General features: G+C 49.0%; 1 protein-coding gene across 8 annotated transcripts in view; it reads right to left on the bottom strand.

Annotated features, from left to right (window-relative positions):
* Positions 1-17,346, bottom strand: part of PROM1 (prominin 1) — a 134,992-nt gene that overhangs the window by 94,006 nt on the left and 23,640 nt on the right. For 7 of the 8 annotated variants that reach the window (XM_042936847.1, XM_042936843.1, XM_042936845.1 and 4 more), the window contains one exon: positions 10,220-10,663. In XM_042936847.1, the coding sequence (XP_042792781.1) occupies positions 10,220-10,445 (226 nt within the window). In that variant the 5' untranslated portion in view covers positions 10,446-10,663. Of the gene's footprint in view, positions 1-10,219; positions 10,664-16,802; positions 16,996-17,346 lie in introns of those variants that run through there. The other variant, XM_042936846.1, reaches the window with a different exon arrangement.

Genomic DNA, 17,346 nt, shown 5'->3' with positions numbered 1-17,346 from the left:
AAGAGCGGACAAGAGTATGCTCCTTCTGAAGGCTCTAGGGAAGGGTCTGTTCTCCATCTCTCCTAGATTCTGGTGGTCTCTTGGCTTGTGGCAGCATCCCTCTGGTCCTCACATGACACCCTCCCTCTGTCTATATCTGTGTCCAAGTTTCCCCTCCTCAGGACACTAGTCATATAACTTTAGAGGCTCATCTTAACTACTGGCATCTGCAGGAACCTTATCTCCAAATGCGGTCACATTCTGAGGTACCAGGGGTTAGGACTTCAACATATCACTTTGGGGCAGGGGGAACAATTCAACCCGTAACACCCAGTTTGCTCCCAAGCTTCTTTCTACCTCTTTATACGTGTAATAAGTTCAACGTGTAATTAAATATTATACAAACTGAGAAAATATGCACATAAAAAGAGTTGAGCATAGAAAACTAAATGTTCTATAAAGACTTAATAAACACCATTCAATTGGATGACATTATGTGTGAGTAAACTTTAAAAGTCTGGGAAGAAAAAACAAACTAAAAATACACAACTATGAACTCTAAGCGTTTTCTCTGAATTCAAAGAAATCAAAACAAAGAAACCAAAAATTATGGAGGATACATTTTGGCTGCTATTTATATCAGAAACACTAATCAGGAAACTTCAAACAATTAACTCATGGTAAAAAAAATTTTTTTCAGTCTTGGCTCTACATCAAAAGGTTGGGGAATAAATGTTTCCAGTTCCTTGTTTAAAAAACCTTTCTAGTTTGGGCAACACCCAAACAGGAACAGGTATGGAAAGATGTCCATGAAATATATTAAGTGAAAAGGTGCAGTTACAGAATATGCAAGGTATTCCATTTTGTTTCTTACGAGTTTTGATAGTTAATAGTATCAAAACTTTTGATACTTGAGAGCATGTTTGCAAATACTACTGAAAGGGCTGGACCCATTATGAATGAATGAATGAATGAATGAATGAATGAAACCAGATGGTGATCATCAATGCTGTTAACATCATAAAAAGAAAGACAATCAGACAGATAGTATCCGTATCCACACAATATCATCTATAAATGGCTTTTGTGCCCCAAATGAACTTGTATCTGATCTTTATGAATACTGGTTTACAGGAAATGAAGAGGACAGAGAAACATGTTAAGAACACCAATGAAAATGGAACCAGTCAAGTTCAACCTGTAAGAAATACTAAAGGAAAAGTAACTAGGTTCTTCAGCAAACAAACTGCAAGGAAGAAAAAGACATAGAGGAGTATCCTATAAATTCAAAAGAGACAGAAGGAGGGGCGCCTGGGTGGCTTAGTCAGTTAAGTGGCTGACTCTTGATTTCAGCTCCGATCATGATTTCACCATTTGTGAGTTCGAGCCCTGCATCGGGCTCTGCGTTCACAGTGCGGAGCCCGCTTTGTATCCTCTGTCTCTGTCTCTCTCTCTCTCTCTGCCCCTCCCCAACTTGCTCTCTCTCAAAAATAATTAATTAATTAATTAAGAAAAGAAGATTAGATCACCTTGGAAAACTGTTTGTTCATGTGATAGAATAGTATACAAAAGCAAGAATAATATTTACAACTACATGTAACAATCTGGGTGAATCTTACAAATAAAATGTTGAGCTGAAGAAACCAAAAACCAAAGTGGCCATACTGTGTTGCATCAGGCATAACTAATCTATGCTACTGACAGGCAGAAGAGGGGTTACACTTGGGATGAGTTGGGGGACAATGAGCAGGAAACAAGACAGGGTTCTTCTGGGACCTTGTTCTTTTCCTTGATCTGGGTGCTAATTACACCGATGTATGCAGTCTGTGAAAAGTCATCAAGATGTAGATTTAGGGGCACTTTTCTGTATGCATATTATGCTTCAACACAAAAAATGTTTTCAGTAATTTTTAAATTAAAAGAAAGATTTTGATTTGCTAGATAGGGGGTGGGACCTAGGAATTGGCGTTTCTAATAAGCTCCCAGGCGATATGGAGGCTCTTGTTCCAAGTGCCATGCCTTGGGTAGCACTAAGCTAGGCCACTAGTGTCCAAGTGTAGCTGAGAATTTCCAAGAACAGGCTCAGTGGACAATGCATCCTCCCCGTGGCCTCCTTCCTGTAGCTTAGGTCGGGGGGACAGGTTTACTGAGCGATGCTCACCCTTCACTGTCAGCAGATCCCCAGGTAGATGTGTTGGCATCTCCCCAGGCTGATGGCCTGGCCATCTCTCAGGCAAACAGGGCTCTAGCCTCATATCCAGGCCACATCCTGTGAGCCCCGTCTCAACCTGCATCACTCAGGCCTCTGCTTATACACCTGGGACGTTATCCTTTGCTTCTTGAACCCTTCCACACCCTTACGGCTCAGTTCAAATGCCACTTCTTCCATGAAGCCTTCCGTTGGCCCCATCGTGACTAAGTCTTCCTCTGGACAGCCAAGAGCCCACTATTGACACTTGACACTGATCGAGGACAAGCATGCCTGCATAACAACAGATGGTGGTCTCCTCACTCAATGTTAGTCTTTTGAGAACAGAGAAACCCAGTCTACACCATCTCTGCCAAACAGCACCAGGCGTGGCCTCCAGTAGGAGCTCACTACCTATCTGCAGGATTAGAACGTGAGCACTTGAAATCAAACAGTCAGGTTTGAATCTGGTTCCATTTTTCAGAAATATGACCTTGGCCACATTACTTGATATTGCTGAGACTTTGCGGAGGACTAAAGAAGTCTGTCATGGGTGTGTGTGCGTTGAAAGGTAGCCTTCGAAAAAGACATGTCCAACTCTCGACCCCAGGAATCTGTGAAAGCGACCTTATTTGGAAAAAGGGTCTTTGCCGACCTAATTAAGTTCAGGATCTTGAGATGATATCATCCTAGATATAGGGTGATCCCTAAAGCCAATGACAGGTGTCCTTATAAGAGAAGGGAAGAGGGAGCCAGTGACACAGAAGGGGGCCATGTGAAGACAGGCAGAGATTAGAACACCTAGAGCCACCAGAAGCCGAAAGAAGCAAGGATTCTCCCCTGGAGCCTTCAGAGACAGCGTGATCCTGCTGATACCTTGACTTTGGACTTCTGGCCCTCAGAAGTATGAGAGAATAAATTTCTGTTGTTTTAAGCCACCAAGTTTGTGATAATCTGTTATGGCAGCTTTAGGAAACCAATACAGTTGGGGGTCAAATAAATACTTGTTCTTTTGTCCATGTGACCACCCCAAATCTGACATTAACTTAAAAGCTTTTAATGAATATGAATTTTATACACTCCTATCTTATTCGACACACACCTAGCACTTACTGTGTATGAGACACTGTCCTAATTGCTTCACAAACATGATTTATTTAGGAATTATGTTGCCCCCAAAAGTACCTTGATTATTCTCTCCCTTTTACAGAGGGAAGACTAAGGAACAGAGTTTCAGTAACTGGCCCAAGGTTACAGAGCTAGTAAACAATGGAGCCAGGATTAAAACCCAGGCAGTGGCTCCAGGATGGGACTTCTTCACCACGGCTCAAGTGTAGGGCTCCTTTCCGAATCTAGATCCCCATCAAGCAGAGGATACATGGCAGGCCTGCTGGGCCTCTCGTCTCTGCTGCTAACGTCCGTCCTGCTCTGCGGTTCTGACCCAGCACTGACTTCCCAGCACAGGCCGCACTTTACGGCTGCTTCTCCAAGTGCAAATTTTAGGACTTCTCTCCCGCTCAATGCCTGTGGACAAGTGGTATTTAATACCGCACCAGCTTCATCCAGCAGCTGCTGGGGTGGCCTATCTTTATTTACATTCATACTTAAGCTCTCATTTCCTGCATGTACTTGAAGGCTTCCTAAAAGGACATCATCGCTAGAGACCAGAAGTGTAGGAAGATTTTCTTCTTGTGTCTTTTGTGGGACTGGCACACATTTCCCCGAAGAGCAGAGCCTGCCTCTTCTGTTTACACACAGAAAGTCAGGAGCATGTTCCAGCAGCACTTTGTAGACAAGGTTACAGGAATATAGTCAACCAGACTAGATTTTTAGGTTAGCGCAAAAGCTGTTCTCTGAAGCAGAAGACGTGTAGAATGGATTAGAGTCGTGCCCATGATAGTCTATGGACGTGTCGCCTCCCACCCAAACCCTGCCCCACAGGTCACTGGGGACATGTAAATGCAATCTGTACAGCAGATCTCCTCCGCAGAGGCGACATGGTGCAGCACGGTGAGGTGGCAGGCAGGGGGAGGAGGACAAGTCATGAGCCCTGGGTCAAATCCTGGGTTAACCACTTAGCTATCAATGTGTGTAACCTTGGAACAGTCCCTGAGTCTCCTGAGTTGCTGTTCAGCAAATACAGGCAGTGACTATGAGCCTGGACAATAAAGCCAGCCTACCTGGATTCCAATCTTACTCTGCCACTGACTAGTTGTGTGATGCCGGACAAGTGAGTTATTCTCTGGACCTCAGCTCCCTTTTCTGTAAAATGAGAAGAGTACCTAGCTCACAGAGTTACTGAGTTGTTCAAATCCCAGAAAGTGGGCACATCATAGCTGTTTGCTCTTATAAACGTTAGGATGGAAAGCGGTGACAGTTGTAGACTGCCCAATGTATTGAATGACGCCAGGAAGGAAGGATCACTAGATATTAGTTCTTTCCCTCAATGACCTTTTTTTATGGCCAGGCCCGTTGCCAATACAAGTCATGTGATCTAAAGAAGACAATGCCAGCTTTGTCTGAATTAAGTAAGAACACACAGGTGTTGGATATAATACAACATCCTGATTCCCAATGGACATTGGCCAAGACACAACTATTGGGCCGTCCACCCAGCCATCCTCTTTCCCGGGAAGCACCACCCTACCTGTGATGCCACGGGTAAATTGACGGCTCACAGCACAGGACCATGAGCTGTGATGCTGGCTGGCCACTGTTATTCAGTGGGTCCACGGTTGGTCACTGGCCCAGGCAGGACTGGAATTGGGGCTGGGGACTTAAAGAGAAGAACTCCCAACCATTCTCCAGGAAGTTGGCCTGAAATCTATGATGCTGGCATCCTGGTTCTCTGCCACGAGTAGGGCAAGAGTGGAAGAACCCAGAGGGAGGGGGATGGGAAGGCGAAGTATGAAGTGGCTGTGTGCAAAGAAGAGTCAAGGTGGGAGGCAAGGAGGCCCCAGGTGAGACCTAGTCTTTGGTGGCTGGGTGCCACGAAGAAACCTGGAGTCCTGGTGATAAACTCTTTTTTGACTCCTTCAACTAACAGGTTTCTGTTACCTGGAATGGAGGGAACTCCCATTCACTAGAACAACCTGCCAGATCTCAGATGCACTCTTCCCTCCTCCCGTGCCTCCTGCTCACCCAGCTCCAATCGGGCACGCACCAAATCCCAGGCTCAAATCAGATTAGCCCAGAACGCTGTTAGAAACAGGTCAACCGGCCTAAAGTCCCATTTGAAAATACACCAAAACAGAGAAGAGAATAATTTTAGAGACTTTCTATAAAAATAAAAGCAGAGAATGCTTTTTTTTCCCACTTGCTCCAATAGAATAGCTCTGATCTGGGTCATGATTTTTGCCAAATTCATCACAGACACATGAAACTGAAAAGGCACTAGTCAGCATCCACACCAGATGATCTTCTGCAGCACACGCTTTTAGTGTGTAAAAATTACCATTTTTTATAGTGACCCGCAGACACTTTTAAAGCACTTTGGTAAAGTAAAAGGGAAATAAATTACCCACAAGGTAGGCTGTGGAATATAGGAGAAATAACTACTCCTGGAGACAGGGGTTTCTCAATCTGCCAGAGGATGGTTGTGTACCTTGAATATATCATCTCCTTCTGACTTAAGCTTTCTAATCTCTAATGGTGGGTATAATAGAAATAGAAGGAGAAATCGAAATCGAAATCGAAATCGAAATAATAGAATAGAATAGAATAGAATAGAATAGAATAGAATAGAATAGAATAGAAATAGGACCACCAGTTCCACCATCATCTACCTCCCAAAGTTGTTGGGAGAGTCAAATGAGCTAACACTTAGCAAAGTACGCCTTACAGCAGATACTGGGGACAGCAGGGAAGAACAAAGAAACAAAAACAGATGTGAGTGTTTTTGTGGAGGAGTAAAGACCACTCAAGTAGACAAGCACTGCACCCAAGCCCTGCCTTCTAGACCCCATTCTGCTACTGTGGGGCTTTACCAGGAGACACAGCCCACTAAGCTTCAAAAGTAATGGAACTAATTCTTACAAGGCAACTCCATGGAGAATATTCCTGATAGAGCAGCAGCAAGGACATTTTAATGATCCCTCCTGGAGACATCCTTTTCCCACGTCCCTTTTCGACACCAATCTTGGCATTAAATTTGGTCAATTCTTCCTCTCAAATAATATTAATAGCAGCTACACTGATTGAGGATTTGTATCTATGCCTTTCAGCCACAGTTTTAAACATAGGCTTTACATACGGCCTCACAGACAAAGCTATAAAGTAAGGTATGATTACAGTCATAATACATCTATGACAACAGAGGTTCTGAACATTAACTTGGCCAAGGTCATTCGGTAGGTAATAGGCAAGAGTATGTTTGAACCAAAGTCCTTTGAAATGAAATCCATGAAATGGATCCTGCCTCTGTTTTCCCCATTACCTTTGCCTTGTACTAAGTTAGTCCATTATTACCTCCTTCTGGACCTCTACCTCCCTAATACGTCTCCTACCAGCCACTATCAGATTCTTTTCCCAAAACTCAATTCCCCTTCCACCCTGGCTCACAACCCCTAACAGGTATATAACAGAAAGCAGGGGCTCTCAATAAATGCTTGCCAAATGAGTGAAACCTTTGCTCATGCTGATTTAGGTTCCTTCTCTCTACAAAACTCCCCAGCCTGCCAGTCAGGGTCCTCTAGCTCTGGCTCTCTGACCTTCGAAGACTTATTCCATGAATACGCACCTCATGGGTCCCCCTTGAACCACTATCTCCGCCACTCCCTGGGCATGCTATTCCCCATGGCTAGAACACCCTTCCCTCAACTCCCCCTGGTCATCCTGCCATTGACACCCTTTCTAAGTTGAATGAATGGACAAGTGGCTCCTCCCAAATGTAAGCCATCGCTCTCTTCTTAGTGAGTTCAAACCCAAGACTCAGTATCCTTCTTGAAGCTTCAGACCAGGGCAGGTATTTATGAAGTACCCACACCAGGTTCTTGGGCATATTCTGTTGTGGCATATGGCAGTTACCTGTATTTCTGGTCTGCCCAGGAAGTTAAGTAGGCCTTTGTCTCAAGTCCCAGCTAAACAAGACCTTCCATCTTGTATTTATAAGGCTACAACCCAGGCTTTGCTTTAGAGAGTTGCAAACGCAAAATGTAGTATGCTGTTTTGCTCGGACACAGGAGGTAAAGTGGAAAACTTCCCAGTCCAATGGCATGAAAAAAGGGAGCCCAGGCTGGAAGGTCCTCCTTTCTCTCCCACTCCTGCACTGGACCCCGACTCTGAATCTAAATCACTCCATTCTTGGAGGCCTGGGTGGCTCAGTTGGTTAAGCGTCTGACTTCGACTCAGGTCACGATCTCACGGTTTGTGAGTTCGAACCCCACGTCAGGCTCTATGCTGACAGCTCAGAGTCTGGAGCCTGCTTCAAATTCTGTGTCTCCCTCTCTCTCTGCCCCTCCTCTGCTGGTGCTCTCTCTCTCAAAAATAAATATTAAAAAAAAATTTTTTAAATAAATAAAAAATAAATCACTCTACTCTTCCAAATGAAAGAGTATACCTAGGGGATAATTTTTTCTGCGAGGATGTTATTTTATAGAAGACCTGTCCTGAAGTCATCTGTTTCGGTTAATGCCTCACATTAGTTAAGCTACTAAATAGGATTCCTTTTCTCTCTCTATCTCTCTCTCTTTCTCCCACTGTTGTTGTTTTATATCTTCAATTATGAAGACACCTGCCTAAGATCTGGTGCTCATGCAATGCGCTGGCCCCGGCAGGAAAAAATGTGTCTCGTATTTGTCCTTTATGTGACAAAGCACCTAATGGACACTTTGAGACCATTATGAAATCTAGTAACTAGATGAAAAAATTTAAATAATGGGGTGGTGGGAAAAAACCAACACTCGATGATGTCACCTGTGAAATTCAATATAATATTCTTTAAGGAACCTAATGAGTTTTGTTTTGTTTTGTTTTGTTTTTTGAAAGGGGCACTGCTGGTCTGCTCTGATCTCCTGTTGAGACTTTTGGGAATTTCTTCTTCCAAAGTAATAAGTATTGATGAAGGTCAAGGGACAAGCAAGGCTAACACCCTCAGATTACAGCAGGATTTAAATTCTTCAGACGCCTCCTTCTAGACTAATAATGATGCTGGAGTTCAAAATCTTAGAATGCATTGGAAGCAAAATGCCATTTGACCTGATTGTTTGAATGAAGACTTTAAAAAATATGGCTTTCCCTTGTAAACTAAGTGCGAAGAAGCTGCCTTATGAAATCTAGAGGAAGCAAAATAAAGCAACATATGGAAAGAGATTATAGGATTAACTAATTACATGATATGCCTTAATAACACATGGATGCTTCACAATCTTTTTGAAGATGTCACTATAAATTCATATGAAATAACTGAATTCTATTCCTTTTGCATAAAAAGCAAAGAAGCTAAGACTAAAAACGTTAGTAGGTATTTGTTTATTCAGTAATACTTACACCAACGCTACAAATAAATGAAAAGGTATCTACTAAGAATAGTGAACTTGTATCCAATATTAATAAATAAACTGTTTATTTTCTACTTGTGTCTTTTGGATTTCCAGATTTAGTCTCTTAAGCAGGGACATAAATAGTAAGTAGTATTTGTTTAGGATTCTCTTCAATGACGATAGGGCCCAGAGTGATTTGTTTCATTGAATTAAAACTTAAACTAACAAAAAATTAAGAACTACACTTCGAACTGTTTCCGTTGCTTAATCTAAGATAAATAAATGAAAAAATTTTCTTTTTTTTATTTTAAAAAATTTTAGTGTTTGTATTTATCTTTGAGAGAGAGAGCGAGCATGAGCGGGGGAGGGGCAGAGAGAGAGGGAGACAGAATCCGAAGCAGGCTCCAGGCTCCGAGCTGTCAGCACAGAGCCCGACGCGGGGCTGGAACTTGTGAACTGAGAGATCATGACCTGACCTGAAGTTGGATGCTTAACCAACTGAGCCACCCAGGTGCCCCAATCCAAAACAATTCCAATATAAATGTGTCTTAATGAAAATCTACCAATGCCCATAATACAAACAAATGTTAAAGTCCACTAAATACATTCTCTTTCCCTCTCACCCTCTCTCCATCTTTCTGTCTCTGTCTCTCTCTTTCACACACACACACACACACACACACACACACAATTCTCTTATGAACAACAGCTAACCAGTTAAGGAAGATGATAATGATTACCACAAATTTTTAATTTGTATATTGTGGTAAAAATAGTGTTCAAATCTTCTTAGTTTAAAAAACAAGCCTAGAAGAGATCTAATATTAAGTCAATAAATATTTAGACTGCCAAACCCTAATAGCACATACTTCCCATAGACCATTTAAATCTTCATAATCTCATTCCTGAAAACACATACCCGCAGATTTCTGAGTACAGGCAGTAGGACAAACACAGCGGTCCTCACGAAGTGTGAGGCGCCATGCCATCAAGGCTCCAACAAGGAGCCATCCTTCCTTTCCTCACACGTAAGGTCTTGGAACTGAAGCAAACAGTTACTCAGGTAAACACACTGGGTCAGGCCTGTCTTTGTCCTAAACAATGTGAAATTGCACTTTGTGGTGGGTGGAGGAGAGGCCAGTTTGTAAGTGCAGGTCTAGCCACCAGAGGTAATTATTAACTTATTTGATGTCAAAGAATTTGCATTTTTACCCTCATTTTTACGTGCAGTTTGCACTGGAGAGTAAGTCATTGCTCTAACCAGGAAGGAAAAAAAAAAAAAAAAAAGAGGTAGGGAAGAAAGATCAAGAATTGGAAAACCAACTTAGCAACATAGTTTGATTTCATTTCTTATAATCACATTCCTGACAGTCTATTTAAGCTGGTGCAAGTTTTCTTAACTTCTGTCTCAATACTTTCTGCTCCTGTGCAGTCCAATCACTTTGAACCTCATGCTTTAAAATGCTGAGTATATTACATACTTACTATATCGTTATTAACAAACAATATCGTGTGAGCACACGGCAGCGTGTTTGGGGACAAGTCCTCTCTGTTCTATGCAACGGGCACTCACCTTCGGGGAAATCATTGGGCTGCACCACGCGGAGGAAGATGTGCACGATTTGAAAGAGACCGCCAATGGGCCCAGCTTTGTAGGAGTCTTTGGTCTCATAGTTCGTGGCAGGCAATTCCAATTCCAAGACCTCCGTACCCTTTGTAGATGACCGTGATCCCAGGGAGAGGGTATTCCCGCAGAGCTCCAGCAGCAGCAGCAGCAGGAAGCCGAGGAGGAGGGCCATCACTAGCAAGGTCCCCCACGCATGAGGTGGAGCTAGTGGCCTCCTGTCTCAGAGGTTCTGGAAGCCTTGGGTGAGACAGGAGCCTGCGTTCCTTTTCCTGTGAGGAGAGCCCGGGGTGTGAGGAGTCCTCCCTTTCCTGGCTGGGCTGGCATGCAGTGAACCGCGTCCAAGGACCTTCTGTGGGTGTGGGTCTGGCTCCGTGGCTCAAGGCACCATCCCTGGTGGGAGAGAAGGGCAGCAGTGACTTGGCACGCAGCCTGCCCGCCCCAGGACCTTCCCTGCAAAGCTTTAGAGCCAGCACTCTGCCTAATCCGCTGTGTGGGAGGCAAACACAGAGCCTGCTTAGCACTGCTGGGGCAAGAAAGCCAGAAGGTCCCTCCCCAGGGGCCAGACACAGAACACAGACCTTTTATGGGTTCAAGAAACACCCTACGGTGTAGAGAAGGCTTAGAAACTGACACTTACCGGCCACTTACTATGTTCTGGACAACGTTCTACATGCTGTGCTGGCTGGACCCCATTTACAGATAAAGAAACAACCACAGAGAGGACTTCCCGGGGACTTGCCCAAGGTGATGGCTGTTTTAATGGTGGGGCCAAGGTTCAAAACCAGGACTTTGCCTTGAAAGCCCAAGCTCTGAGCAGGACACCAGGACACCCTTCCTAAAGAGCCCTGTGTCTCAGGGGTCCAGAGGCCTCCTGCCATAGACTGTTTTTCTCCAGGCTGCTGTTGCTGTCCGTACCTCTGAAGATTCATTTTCTCTGCCTTTTATTCTACTCATTTGCTCACTGACCTTATTTCAGGCATCCCCCTCTCCACCTCACCCTCAACCCAAACTAGAAGGCCTCAAGGGCAGGAACCAAACTCTCTAAGGCTGGATGACACTGGAATCTATCTTTCTAACACGTCCACTGGGTAATCGTGATGGAAACTTCTGCCGCCAAGTCACTACCTGGAAACTGGGGGTCCCAGTGATGAGAGACAGGGCACCCGCCCCAAGGGTCGGCGGGAGAAATGAACAGGAATTCTAGAAGCAGCTACCAAGCCAGTGTCTAGTGAGGGCACGAGACCTAGAAGGTCTCCAAAGTGGACCCTGTCCCTTTGTGTTTCTGTCCCCAACCGTGAACGCGGGACAGGGCACAGAGTCAGATGCAGTAAGTGCTGCAGGATATAAATCAAAATGATGGTGTGGCTGGTGCCACTGCGAGGAACTGGGAGCACCAGAACAGAACCTACCCGAAGACCTGGGATGCTGTGCTCGTAGTCTCTGAACTGGGGTCAGGAACGCCCTGATCGCGTACCATTTTGTACATTAGATACACACTCAGTAACTTTCAGAGTAAGGGCAGGGTGCTCCTGAAACACCGTGAGAGGGTGGAAGGGGGGTCCAGACAGTGACGCGTTGCACAAGGGGCCGGAGGCCCCACTGCCTGCATTCCCCCAAGTCAAAGAAAGCTCCAAACAAAGGTGGGATTTCAGGAACTGAGTGTTCCTGAAAGATGTTAATTCGAATTTAATCCCCTGGATGTTGCCTCATCTTCTAAGCCCCGTCCCACTCCAATTACTTCTGCACAGAGCTCCCAACAGAATGACCCCGAACACTCTCTATCTAATCACAGGCTGCTCAGCCCCTCTGGCTCCCGGCACCAACCGGGTTAACCCCGTATGGGTTTCCGTGTCCGCGCTCCATCGCACCCACGGGTACACCAGGACCCTGGTGACTTTGCACTGGCCTTTCCAGGCCTGGCTGCTGCAGGCGCCCCGTCCTCGGTGCTGCAGGCTCTAGCCTTTCACTGGTCCTGACTGGAAGCCACCCGCGTGTACGCTCAAACACGGGCCTGCTCTGCGCCACCTTCCCGTCGTCTCCAGAGAGGACAGATGAGAAAGACACTAAGCAAGCTGGCCTCTGCAGGTCACTCTGGACGGGTCTCCGGGGCCACCCCGCGCGGGAGAGAGAGGGGAGAGGAGACGGTGTGTGTTATTCAGGCTGGCCGCCGTCCTTTACACCAGCGGGCAGGCATGCACACACACTGACACACACACACACACACACACACACACACACACACACACATTACACAAAACATCCACATAACACACACTAACACATGGATACATCACACACTGATACACTACACATTCACACACCACACATACGCCTACCACACACACTAACACGCTCCATACATGCCCGAAACTTACATACCCACAGCACACACACTCACCACACGCCCATCTTATCTTGTTTGCTGCTAAGGGAGGGGCAGGGAGCACAGCAGCTGGAAGGATTAGAGGCTCAGTGGGTAAGAAAAGCTGACTTCCTGGTGAGGCCACCACCGGGCCTCAGCCAGGGAAGGAGAGAGACGGCAGGAGGCCCGAGGGAGAGCTTGGAAGAAACAGTCTCAACCTTCCTCCTGAAAAAGCGGGGGAAGGCAAATCACACATGAGAGGTGGCCCCACTCATTGCTGTGAGGCTGGAAGCACCAATCAAGCCAGCCAGGACCGCGGCTACCGTCCAGATTTCTTCACTCTTTGCTCCAAAGTGTGGTGCCATCCCCCCTAAGTGTGGGCTGAATGTGAGGAAAATACTAAACTGTCACGACTTAGGAAACCCCAGATAATTAATAAAAGTCAAGGCGAAAGGCATCTCGGCGGGGTCCTCACCTGTTAAGCTCAGGGGGCAGCCAGGGCATCTCAGGGCAGCTCCTGGAACTGCCCGAACACACGGAGGCCAGCTCTCCCGGCCCCAGAGCAGCATCCCCACAAAATGGGGTATTTATATAAAATGCTAATTATTGGGCACAGTGTCAGCAGCCATATCCAGGGCCTTGTGGTGGCATCTGTGGCCACACACCAAGTGCATTAATCTGCACTTCTAACACTCTTCCCGGTGACTGATTCTCAGCACAACTGAAGTTTGAGAACCAGCACTGTTCCCGCGCGCTTCCTCACCTAACTCGTGCCAGTTGGCAATGACGCCTTCCCCAAATGCCCTTCTTCTATTGCATTGAGCTGATCCATCCCAGCTGCTGTGTGGGGCCCCTGATTTACTCATCTCTGTACCTCGGAGTCGGGCACACAGTAGGCACTCAGTAAGGATTGCTGAAATCCAGTGGTGAGGGGTAGAGGGAGAACTGACATGACGTGGTCATTTTTACCTATTTCAAAATTGTACCAAGTGTTTATCGGTGGTCCCAAAGTGTCTGGAAGGGAGGTGTCGGGGTGTTTGTCGCTATTCCCACAATATATGCAGCAGATTGTCTCCTTGCTGGATTTACCCATCGCACAGCAACTGGTCAACCATCCTGGGGCAGTGCCTTCTGCTGGGACCCTCAACTTTGCAAGCCTTGGAAACTGTTCCCTCGGGGGCTACCTCCTCACACGGGCACTGGACCAATCAAGAAGTCGAATTCACCATTTTTCCGATTTATGGGGTGCAGATTCCTGGTGTCCATTGCAAATACACTGAGTTCAAACTGGAAAGGGGGCCCAAGAATGCAAAGTTTGAGCAAATATTTCACGTGATTGTGAGCTTGGAGCCCGGAGGATGGCACTTCCACAAAGACTGTTTGAAAAACAAATATGGTGACCATCCACCTTCATTTCTTCTTCTTTTGATGGAGTGTCCTTCAAAAGGAGCTTTGTAGTAGGAACTGGTCATCTGGGATTTGGGGGAGGGATGAGCTGCTCAACTTCAGAGTCCACCTTTGTGAGTCCTATGGGCAACACCCCTGGGTTTCATGGTGAGGTCAGTTGAGGTGCCCAAGTTGTGCCCTGGGGGGGTGCCTCAGACTCACCAAGCAGATGCTTACTCCTGGGCTTGTGCCTGGAGCGCACACTCACGCAGGGGCAGTTTCTAATTCATTCTAGCCACGACGGCACAGTGTCAGCAGCCATATCCAGGGCCTTGTGGTGGCATCCGTGGCCACACAGCAATCAGGGGTCCTCTTGTATGTCCCGGATGAGCTCCTGAGCCCGGCTAGCCAGCCTCCTTGTCACTTCTCTAAGCTACCCAGTCCTCAGTCCCATTTCTGCTAAAATTACCGAGAGTGGGCTTCCGTCACTTGCAACAAAGCATCTTGCCCCTTAAAATATCTGAGATAGCTCTTGGTCCCCTGCAAAACCTTCATATTTGAAATGGTACCAATAAAATAATATTTGGTTTAAAGCCTTATTATTTTGATACACTTGTCCTTTGATACACTTGCTTGCTTCACGGTGCTGGGAATGCACAGAAATAGTCCACGGCAGAAATCATAAAGAAGTTCATTTAAAAAAAATTATGGGGCATATCAATAAAACAAAACTAAACTAAAGGTCATTGCTGAAGTGACAACAGGCCTCACTTGAGACAGGGCAGGAGTCTCTAGTCCCCCTCACTAACCTTGCCATGAGAAGTTGCTTACCTTCTCAGTGCTTTCCTTTGCTCATCTGTAAAGTGGGGTTTTGAATGGTGTTGGAGGGTGAGACCCCGAATGGGTACAGCTCCCCGGCACACAGCTGCTAGTCAATAAAGGGTCCCTACTGCCATTGCCAGGATCAATTCCACAAACCCCACAGCGGCCCTGGGCTCACCCTGATTTGACAGGACAGCTCCGAGGATACTTTCAAAAGAGTGAGAAAGTCTTTGAGCCACAAAAACGGCTCCATTTCGCAAGGTTCAACCTGACATGTAAAAGCAGATGCTTGAGTCTCCAGTGGGGCGTTCAAGGACCCCAATCATTCACCTGCGTGTCTTCACAAAGGTCAGCCGCAGCCCACAGGCGGCCTGGAAAGCCTGTCGGGATCCGGGAGCCCGGGAGGGAGAAGGGTCAGAGAGCCGCCTGGGGCTAAGGCTCAACCTGTTGCCGCAGGAAGCCTGGGGCGCCGGCTCCCCCCGGTCTTGCTCTCCAACCCACCGCCAGGCCGGGCCCCCTCCTGCCCTCTCTTCCTCCGCCGCAGGAGGCTCTCCCGGGCTGCGGGACACAAAAGAATGGGCTGCAGGGCTGGCGCGGGAAGCGAGGAGACTCAAGGAATCCGCCGCCGCTTGGGGGAGGGGGTTGCCGGAGTAACTTGGCTGCCGGAGCGCGTCCGCGCGGGTTCCCCGCCGCCGCCCCGGGGAGGCTGCATCGGGGTCGCCTGGGAGGAAGGGGACCGGGGCGGTGTGCCACCCCATCGGATCCCCTCCCTCTCGGCGCGGGCTTTCGGGGAAACTGACCTCGGGCCCCGCCTCTCCCGCACCTCGAAGCTCCTTCCTCTGTCCACGCTTCCCTTTGTTGTCCCAGCCGGCGCCGTACTGGCGAGGTGCGCCCGGAGCACGCAGCACCCAGTGCTCCACGCGGCAAACGCCGTAGGTGCCCGAGCTGTGCACCCAAGGGGGCAGGGGGCTGCGTCAAGCCAGGGGTGCGTGCGCTCTCCCATGGGCGCGGGGAGACGGCCTCTCATTGCTCCCTCAGGGTCCCCCTCTTGCTGCGGCCCTTTGCACCGCGTACTCCATTTGGAAAAGCCAGAGGGAGGTGACCCCTTTCCATCCCCAGCAGGGAAGGCTCCGTGCCCCGCGACCTCCTGGCCGCCCCCAGCACTCCACTCGCCGCAGAACAGTTCCCCAACTCCCTGACGAGCCTCCCCTCGGTCCTCCGCACTCTCTGAGAGCGAGCCCCCGGCCTCGGGGGTCCCGGTCCCGCTGGCGTGTGCCCTGGAACCTGGCGCGCCGCAGCCGCCGGCTCCCCTCCAGGGGATGGAAAGAAGACCCACCACACAGCCACCCGGCAAAGTTTGCGCGCGTCCGCCCTCTGCTCGGAACTCCCGCTGGCCCCGGCGCCCGGACCACCTCGCCCACTTTGCAGCCCCCTGGCTTCCCGGCCGCTCTCGGGTGGGGGGGGGGGGGGGCGGGGGGGCTCCTACTACCTGCTGCCGGGCCAGCGGGAAGAGGAGGGCGCACAGCGAGCCTCTCCGGTCCCGATTTCCTGCCCCCAGCCTTCTGGCCGGGGGTGCGCTCGGGCCCCTACCGTCTCCGCAGACGCCTCCCGGGCTCCGGGATGAGGACGCCGCTACTCACCGTGCGCCGGGTCCTGCTCCCGTTTCGGCCCCAGCGCCGCCCGCCCTCCCCCCTGCGGCGGGGCTCGCCCGACTCCGGCTCATGAATGATTTATGAGCCGCTCGGGGGACCACCGGGACGGCTTCCGGAGTGGCCGCCCGGCCGCCCCGCGCGCCGGTCAGTCCCCGGGACGCGGCGCGCCGGGAAAGGCGCCGGCCCTGGAGGCGCGCGAGCGAGGCCCGCGGGGTCCGCGGGGACCTGTTGCGGCCTCCCCCTGCTCCCGGGCGGGCACTCGCGGATGGAGCCTCGGGAATGGCAGTGCTATCTTGAGCGTACTCACCCCCCCAGCGGGAGAGCTGAGCTGGCGGCCCGGTTCCCGGTCCGGGACCGGCTCGGGATTTTAAAGGTAGCTAACTAAGCCTGGGGTTCTGGACGCGCCCCGGACTGGGTCGGCAGGGCGGCTTCGCCGCGACGCCCCGAGGCACCCACCGGCCCAGGACTGCGTGCATTTCCTGAGGCGGGAGTCCTGCTCGGCCGCGCACGCCCCTCGCACAGTACCCACGCCCCCTTCACCTGGGCCGAGCCTCCGGGTGGAATGCAGCCACCCCGCGGAAAACTCCTCCTCTCTCTGGCCCCAGCTCGGTGGACCTCGGTTGACCCCGCCCCCAGCTTTAGATCTTCGATTGCCGACCCCCAACAGACCTCTTTTCTGATTTACCCAAACAAAACCCAACCCAAATCGTTTGGTGCGTTCGTCTGTACGGATCACAAAGCCTGGAAAACCCGCCTAAAGCTGTCCTTGCTCTCGTGTACGCATCTAGGCATCTGCTGTAGCACGAAGCAGGATGTAATTGCTCTTTTCAGATGCGGGGCGGAGAGTCCCC

The sequence above is a fragment of the Panthera leo genome, chromosome B1, assembly GCF_018350215.1.
Source record: "Panthera leo isolate Ple1 chromosome B1, P.leo_Ple1_pat1.1, whole genome shotgun sequence".
NCBI lineage: Eukaryota > Metazoa > Chordata > Mammalia > Carnivora > Felidae > Panthera > Panthera leo.
Note: the sequence above shows the minus strand (reverse complement) of the source record. Positions and strands in the feature narration are given on the sequence as shown.